The 9,400-nt window shown below is 33.3% G+C and overlaps 1 protein-coding gene across 2 annotated transcripts; it reads right to left on the minus strand.

The window, feature by feature from the left end:
• Positions 1 to 2,959: 2,959 nt before the first annotated feature.
• Positions 2,960 to 9,136, minus strand: LOC130807631 (aspartic proteinase-like protein 1). Of its 2 annotated transcripts, none has more exons than XM_057672905.1 (10): positions 8,653 to 9,136; positions 6,813 to 6,951; positions 5,876 to 6,111; positions 5,522 to 5,752; positions 5,291 to 5,432; positions 5,132 to 5,202; positions 4,927 to 5,026; positions 4,240 to 4,303; positions 4,093 to 4,164; positions 2,960 to 3,392 (listed from the first exon to the last, which is right to left on the minus strand). In XM_057672905.1, exons 1-10 carry the CDS (start codon positions 8,937 to 8,939, stop codon positions 3,160 to 3,162), a joined length of 1,575 nt encoding a protein of 524 aa, XP_057528888.1. In that variant the 5' UTR covers positions 8,940 to 9,136; the 3' UTR covers positions 2,960 to 3,159. The 2 variants fall into 2 exon arrangements, with proteins under 2 accessions (XP_057528888.1, XP_057528889.1); XM_057672906.1 differs by having other exon boundaries at positions 5,876 to 6,145; positions 8,653 to 8,791.
• Between the last annotated feature and the right edge of the window lie 264 nt (positions 9,137 to 9,400).

A 9,400-nucleotide genomic window follows, 5' to 3' on the forward strand; every position in this document is an offset into this window, starting at 1 on the left:
GGAGAATGTCGAATGAAGTTAGGGTTTTGAGAAAATGGGTAAAAATGCGAAAAAATAAAACTGATCTGCATTTTTGTAGAACAGATCTGTTCGCAGTTAGTAACTGCGAACAGCTCCAAACTATAAGTTTGGGATTTTCACGCTTACTTTTGAAAATTTTTTAAAACTTAATTTATTTAATTTTTTTTATTTAACTTAGGTATTTCAAAAATTCCCATTTGTATATGTAGACACCCCATATAAAGCTTGACCAAGAGTTGAATCAACGTTTTCAACGGGGCTCCGGTCCATTACACAAGTCTAATTTTAGGAAAAAAGAGATGAGTTGGAATAAGTTTGAGATTAAGGTGGTCAATAAATCTATTAGGTGTGTTTAGTACTTAGTAGTGTCAAAGTGTCTTAGGCTTAGAGCACTAGTAATAATTTGTAACACCATTTGGTCTTTATATTTCTCTTTCATTCTCTCCTTTTATTACATTATTCCGACTTTTTCATTTACCTATATCCAATGGATCACCTTTACTAAGAAAACAAAATTTTGACTCAACCCGTAGTCTTATATGAAATAATGGAAGATAGCAATTTAACAACACTTATTCTCTCGGTATTTGTTGCAGAAAAAAATAATGTGCAACTTCTTATTTTCAATTATATTCTTTATGAAAACAGCTAAGACAATTAAGAAATTACTAACACGAGTATTTAATTGTTACGTACTTGTTTGATATTGAATTTAAATCAAAATAAAAAAGATTTTCTAAGGATTGATTAGTGAAATGTGTTAATATGTTTCCCCATATATTAAATACTTACTAATATTAATGATGCGTCACTTATTTTAGTTACACATACATTTGGTCAATATAAGTGTTATCCATTGTAGTTGTTGTTATAGTCCTAAGGCTTCCACTTTTCAAAAAGCATCAAATACATTTCTTTTAAATAATGAGTTGGATTCATATTTTTTTTAGGTAAAATCTTGACATCGAAATCACATATTACTTCCTTTTCTTCCGCCTAACTTATAATCTCAAACAAAACTAATAATACTTAAATCATGTTGATTTTCTAAAGCTCATGAAATAATAGAATATTAATGTTGGTTGCGAATTGAGATGACAAATATAGACATTAACAGTGCATACATTAAATATTCATATTGTAATAGAAGGAAACTATGTTACGTTATAACAACAGGCCAGAAGTATATATTGGTGTTATGAATACACGTTAATTTACTTATATCATATATTCCTTACGTTAAGATTAATATAACAGTTTTATTTATGAAGTTGAATGAGATAAAAGGAGTTGAAAAGCTTGAAAATATTACTCTATATATACGTCCCAAATTAATTATCAGTTACTATTTTGGATTTTATATTACTTTTAGAATTTAGAAATGGGAAAGAAAAAAATTAGCATTAATTAGCGAAATGCAATATAATATGGACAAATGAATTAAATATCCATGATGTAAATGCATTAAATTACGGGGATTATATACATCAGGTTAGGTTCGACATAAAAATAAGGGCAAATTTACCATAAAAAAAATTATTTTTGCAACTTATTTGAGATCGCTCAAAAAAGAATGTATAGCAACTAATTTGGGATGGGCAAAGGGAAAAGAAACACAAGTTTGGCAAGCCCCATTGCAAAAGCAATAGCAGTAAATATTGTATACCAAAACACAACGATTTATAGTGTAAAATTTCGTTAAAAGTTTCATATTATTTCCATGGTGATGAAACTTTAATTACAAAAAAGTTTTGGAAATTTTACCCAGAATAATCCAACCTATTCACGATTTTCCTACAATAATCCCAACTATCGATTAACCATGAATAATCCCAACTATTGACTCACTTAACCTGTGCTATTGTTGCTGTTGTTTTTACCGGTGCAACAGGTAATTTTCTGGCATTTAGTCAATAGTTGGGATTATTGTAGGAAAATCGTAAATAGGTTGGATTATTCTGGGTAAATTTTCCATTTTTAAAAATATTTATCTTTTTTTTTATATTCAAAATGACTTGCTACAATAGGTAGCAGGTCACCCGGGTGTACCCAAGGCAAAGACCCTCCTAAGTTCGGATTATTCATGGTTAATTGATAGTTAGGATTATTGTAGGAAAATCGTGAATAGTTTGGATTATTCTGCGTAAATTTTCCAAAAGTTTTTGTGTACAAATTTTCATTACCTTTTAATACCACTTCTCCCAATAGTAATACATTGGAATGATTTTATGAAGAAAATGAGATAATTAAAATTAGACAAGCATGGCCATCAAGATAGCCAAGAGAATTTTCAACTAAAATTACACTACCTTTTCATTCTCATTACCACCGTTTATTACCATCTACCAAACGGACCGTAATAATACTCCTTTAATTAGTGGCTGGATACATTTGGTTTTGGATTTTGAGGCTATGCATTGAGCAAGTTTGACTCTATCAATTAGCAACAGCATCCAAATCAAACAGAAGTCGATAATCCAAAACCAACAAGAAAGACATCATAATATCAAGTATGTTTGGATAACACTTGAAGGAAATAATAGACGAGTAAAGCGAAGGGAAAGGGAGGGAAAGGAAATCCTTCATAATGCTGCATGATGAAATTAAATTATTTAATTTATAAAAAATGTTAAGGATTTACTGCCTTCGATTCCCTTTCTTCAATTAATTCCCCTCCCCCTTTGTTAGGGAAAGGGAAGGAATGGAAAGCCTTCACAATGGTGCATGGTGAGTTTTCCTTTTGAATTTTTTAAGTTTATACGAATTGTGAAGGATTTCCTGCCTTTGATTCACCTTCGTTCCCCTTCACTTTTGCTTACCTTCAAATTTTTCTCCCATTCCGTTCTCCTAATCCTCACATCCAAACATACGATAACACATGACACTCGAAATACTATGGAAAAAGTAGTCGCCAAAAAAGAGTAATAACATAAAAACATCTAGAAGAATTTTAACTATATATACAAGGCTAGAAACAAGAATTACATAGGACCTAAGCAGGAACAGAGTGAGGGGACTACGGGTATGCTACGTATCCAATGACTTTCAAGGAAAAAATTAAGGCACTGGATGGATTGATGGATGGATTGATATAAATGCAATGTCTGTATTTACGTCGAGTCTTGAACAATTACTGGTTCACCATCGCAAATGAAAGGTAGCGAAAGCGGCAAACAGCATAGGAAACAATGTCCAAAATGATAGTTGTACATGCTTACATGATGCTTCAGAGGTTCTGAGAGGAGTCCTTCCGGCAATAGCAGGTGACACTGCCTGTGCACCAGGGATGCTTTGTTGTTCATTAGTAGGCAATGCATTTGACGGCTTGTCCCCTGCTGACGGTGTTCTCTTTGGTTTGCTGAGATCTTGACCTACATAAACCAAATAATACTTAAATTCTAACAATCTTGCTAGCTTTCATCCAACAAAAAAGAACTCCTTTAACATTTTGCATGTATTTTGATTAAAAAATGTGATTATTGAATTTGCATGCAAATTATTCCCATTGAATGGTAGCTACGTGAACCATGGATCTATCCAGCATCTAAAGAAATCCTCTTCCACATTTTTATCCTTTACAAACTGATATACACTCCTACATTCCCAGGCTCAGCTCCCCTCGACTTCTTAAAAACTTGTATTCACAGATACAAATTGATGTACACTCCTACATGCAACTTTGTATCTGATAAGAATTTTTGACATAATCATTAATTTTCCACTACAACTGTTTTTTCAAAATCATAAGAGCCAGAAAACATGCAACCACAGGAGTGCAATTCGAACTCTAGTTGCTGGACCTGCGAAAATTTTGTCAATAATACAATGACTCAAGCAGACCAACGGGCTATAATATTAAGGCCTTTTACTTAATCCTTCATTTTAGACAAACAACCTCAGAATACATCCAGATTCCAGAGGAATCAATAACAAATAATTAAGATCTATTTGGACCATGATGCAGCAATCATATAGCAGACACACAAAGCACCTGAATAATACCTCAAAGGGGGCTCCATAAAAGATTCCAAAACAAAAATCAAGTATAATACATTAAATTGTAATACTTACAATCTGAACGAGACCAGCCAAACTTCATATTCTCCCTATCAAACACCAAGCGATATCCTATCATGAAGTTCTCTGTAGAAAAAAATTTCAGACTCTATTACTAAATGCAGAAAAAAAGACCACGATATTATAAACAGGTCCACTTACGGCCAATTAAAGCAATATCTCCTTCTGCAGACTCTACTGCTAAACAATATCCCACAATACTTCCCTGCAGCACATCAGCCCAAGAATACCTTAGAAAAGTCATCAGGTTCAGAATAATGATGCTTCAAAAAAAAAGGCTGACGCAGCAAATTGATGGAATCCATGTCACCACTTTTGATTAAATTATCTAACAAGAATCACACAACCATGAAACTGTGTGGTGAAATTCATCAACCTTAGAAACTACAGAAAAATATCCCAAACAAAAATGATGCAAGAAACTCTACTGGTACTGAATACTGATAGCTTAAAAAGAAGGCTCTCACAACTGCTTTGATAAAAGCTATAAAGTAACAGAGATCAATAATCTGGAAGACAGGGAGGGGTTGTGGTGACCATCTGACCCAAGACTTAATGTAAAATTGTTGACATCTAAGGGGTTTGGTAATAGTTGATCTAAAATCTGAATGAAGTGGATTTAATATTTTAATTACTACACCAGCAACCAATATTAAATTAACTGCTGATATCTAGTCAGAAAACATAATTTAGTTACTTAAAAACTGTAAATAACACATATTGGAGAAAAACACCACCTCCAATCACCAGGCCTAATAATAATTACATGAAGAGAGTGTGGCGGAAGGGAGGAGGGAGGCATTGCAATATTTTAAGTGTTAAACCAACCTGATCCCCAGTTACAGGAAAAAGTGGATATTGCACCACATAACTCTGATTTGATGGCATCATCAACTCCACTGATGGAAAATTCAGTGAATCATCTCCACTGGTTCAACAAGAGATAGCTTAAACTTGTCAAAAAAAAAAAAAAAAAGCAAAGTATAGAATCAGCATAGAAGATAGGGTTGATGAAGGTCAGACAGACATTAACCTTGACTCATAGCAATACTTCCATGGATATCCATCGTAACTCACTCTAGCAGCTTTAACTTCTCTGTCAAACTGTCGAAGAAAGCATTGCTTCAGCATGGAATCATCTCAAACTAAACTAGAGACCAAAATCAATTAATAAAATGATAACAAGAAGTACCTCCTGGGTAAATATTTTATACACATCATCTGGCATAAAGGTAAAAGATGTGCCACTATCAACAACAGCATGGAAACTTGGTTGTTTGAGACAAGCATTTTTTCCAATACAGATAGCATCCACCCCAACAACATATGTTGAACTGAATCAAACACCCATATAAGAATGAGTATCCGTCAAAGATTTCATCCCAAATAAAGTGTGTACAATTAACAAGTAAGAGAAACATACTATTTTCCTTCTAATGGAAGAAATGAAGTCCAATGATAGGTAGTAAATCCTTGATCGCCAAAAAATATTCTCCCCGAACCATTTTCATTAAAGCACAAAGAAAAGGAATTTCTGATCAATCCAGATTTAGCTAGAAGACTTGGAACAGAAATATCGCCAAGGCCTAAACCCATAAGACCATCTGGAGCAACCCCTCCATCCAAATAAACACCACTTTGCTTCTTACCACACCTATACAAGATCAAAGAGCTCAAAATGACAGCATTTAAAAATTCTTCTAAACACAGTGGCAATTATGTCAAATTTTATCAAGCAAGATCTTAAAATATTAGGCCCTAAGTCAATAGAGCATACCCAAAAATGATTGAAGTTTTTACATTGGGTGAGTTATTACTGCTTGACGTAAGATGCAATACATCTTCAACAAGTTGACCTGAACTTGAAGTATCCGGAGAATAATATTGCACGCTGTATGTACACGATTGAGCAGAACTTTTACAGTTTTCTTGTTGTGTGCATAGCCGATGGCTGCAAGTCAGAAGTTTGCTCGTGTTTGAGCCAGCTGGATCATACTCATTGAGATTCTTATCCTGCATAATAGATGCCCCATAGACCAAGGAGCACCTGCCAATCAATCATTGGAAATAAGTGCTAACACTGCTACAAGTATTAGCAGGTAAAACACACAGAAAGCACCATGCTAAGAGTCAAATCATGATAATGAGAGCCCAAAAAGACAAAGTAAACAGAAGGCTCAAAAGATACTCCATGCTATGAGTCTTTTCTCAGACTATACAAATTATTTTATGATTTTATCACCTTTTAAGTCCCAAACACCATCTTTTGGCTCTAATTTCATCATTCTTTCCATTATTTTTTACAGGAAAGGATAGACATTGTCATTAAAAGGAACACTTTGGGGAAACAAAATAGCAAGCATATGAACCTTATATAATAAAAAGGCAGCTCGGAACTTCACGAACTTGAACAGTGAACAAAGAGTGATGTCAACTATCTGATACAATATATGTATACCACATTTATAATAATGTTCAAAGACTCATACATCACAGTGTTTCACAAGCTACTCCATATGATAGCAATTCCAATGAAAAGTAAATAGGTATAGAAGTTGAGAGAAGTTAAATGTACTATGCAAAAACAAAGAAAGAAATCAAATGAAAACGGGACTAAACATAAGCATTATAGATATCAAATCAGAAACACAAATAAATAAATAATAGCAAAAGAAAACATCAAATAATAGAGGGCACAAGGAAGATTAGCGTACCAAAAAGCTATAATAAGTGGCTGAGAGAGGAGCACATTGGACACAATTACAAGGAACCCAGAGTAAATCACTCCCCACATCCAAAGCAACCAAAAAGGACACATTTGGTGTTCCAATATCTATCCATGTATAGTGTAACCTGTAAATTTAACCCCTCAAAATTACAATTAAAACATCATAACAAAAGAATTCGACTTTGACACAATTAATTGCACGAATTATGTAGGCATGTCCGTTCTGCCTCTAGGAGCAAATAAGTTTCATGAATCATGACACTATAAACTATTTCGACATATCCTGAAAAGCATAGTCACGGTTCATCAATTAGTTAACGTTTACAATTTTCCCCAAAATTTTCACATTCAAAACAAATCTTAGAAGTGTTATGAATGCCAACAGGCGAACCCACATCAGACCTTCTAGTATTATTATGTATCACAACTCACTACCATATCTGTGAGGAAATAGGACAACATCACAACAAACCCTACTAGGAGAAAATGCAGATTGAAGAATAACTGCATAAATGCCATTAACAAAATTCTACCTGCTCCATCTGCAAGTGATATATACTACCTTAAAATATTGGATATATAGGCTTTCACATAACTTAAATTTAGCAAAAGTGTTCACAAAAGCCTCCCAAGATATAAATATGGTAATTACCAAACTAAACTAAGCTATCCTCAACAGAAAGCTAGCTTAGCTTTTAGTCTTGTGCAATGCCCAAGATGTGTGATGTGACTTATGAATCGTAATGTTACTATCTATAGTCCTCTGTTGTTTACGGTGGACTTCACGTTACTTGTATCAAAGATCAACACTTCATAAAGTAGTTGGTAGTAATTAAAAATTGAAAGCACTTGATAAGGGCCTTAGTCTGGAGGGTTAGTACTTAGTAGCTTATAAATTGTTTTCTCTTTAGGGAAGCACAGCCATTGATTATCAAATCAAATTCGTGTCATCACCTAGATATAGGAACACATAGCGGATAGCGCCACATTATAGCAAAGAAATCAAGATTTCAATCCCGAGAAATTGCCACAATTGTATCGCACAAAGAATACGAAATGGTTGGATCATTTAAATTGTTTATGAATTAAAAACAAAGTTGAAGAGTGTAGATAGTAGAAGAAGGTAATGGGGATAATACTATAAAGAAATTATAGCAAAGTAAGAGATACAAAAGAAAGAAGAGTGTCAATCTCTCATAAAGAAAGGGAAATAGGGAATATAACATGAGGACCTATTCTTCCATTCTTATGTCATTTCTAAACAATTTAGTTCAATTCCAATAATCTTTTTCCATCACTTTCTTTCACATTTTCACGACACACTAAGATCAAATAATTTAAATTCTAATAAGTTCAATTAAGATCTTATAGGTTCATTTTAGTGATTTAGTCCAACAAGTTCAGTTCAATTCAGCCATTAATTGTCAAATCAAATCCATATCATCACCAAGACAGGTCTTAATTTTAGAAGTATTAGAGATTGTACTTTTTGATTCTGAAAATACTACTCGCTTAGACAGTTAGACATAAATGATAAAGTAAACCTTAGCACTATGCTCAAGGAAAAAGTTGAAGTACAAACATTAAATTGCATACTGGATATAATAGTACCATTTTAAAACCTAAGTTGATGAATATTTTGACTTTTTTTTTTCAAATGAATACAACAAAATGGAAACAGAACTCTTTTAAGCACGAATTTTTATCAAAATACAACTACACCAAATCACGCACTATGCACAAAAGAAAGCATGAATTTCAGATTTCCTAAAATATTAAAAATTCAACACAAAAGCTATTAGAAGAAGTATACAATCAGCACATACCAACCGAGGTCATTGCCAAAAGACTGAGTTTGGCTACCGCGAGAAGGAAAAAGTAACTGTCGTTGATGACCGATTTTCATCTTCTGTCTTTCAAAATCACTAATCAATAACATCTGATAATACTCTTTACTCTTCATCTTCGGCAAGAATTTCTCACCAGAAATGCCACGCAACTCGTCGGAAAATCGGTGCATTAATCTCGATGAAAAAACCATATCATTACTCTCAATTATAACAATAAATCTCAACAACATCCATAACCACACAAGCAATCTAATCTTCGCCATTTTCTATCTATTACAATAATGTGAACAGGAAAAGTGGCAAATCCTAGGTTTTGCAGAGATCTGGAAATAAAGCAGTAGAAGAGTGAAGTGGGAGAGAGTGAGAGTAGAAAAGGAAATGTTGGTTTGATTTGGGGGTTTTGAGTGTAATAATAGGAATTGGGAAGGAGTAAACAGAAAGTGTATGATAAAATAAAAAAGTGGAGTAAATAAAATGACGCTTTAACGTTAATTACGGTCCGTCAACCATGTGTTGTACATATGGAGTATGTATACTCATATTGTCATCCTCAATTGCAAACCCCCTTTTGTTGGTGGGATCCGGGGTGTTTTTCATGGTTTATTTAATTGATTGATTGATGACTACTCCATAATGATAATGGAAATAAACCACATCAAAAAAAATAATGGAAATAATAATAATAATAATAATAATAATAATAATAATAATAACATTAATGAGT

This window comes from Amaranthus tricolor, chromosome 3 (assembly GCF_026212465.1).
Source record: "Amaranthus tricolor cultivar Red isolate AtriRed21 chromosome 3, ASM2621246v1, whole genome shotgun sequence".
Classification (NCBI taxonomy): Eukaryota; Viridiplantae; Streptophyta; class Magnoliopsida; order Caryophyllales; family Amaranthaceae; genus Amaranthus; species Amaranthus tricolor.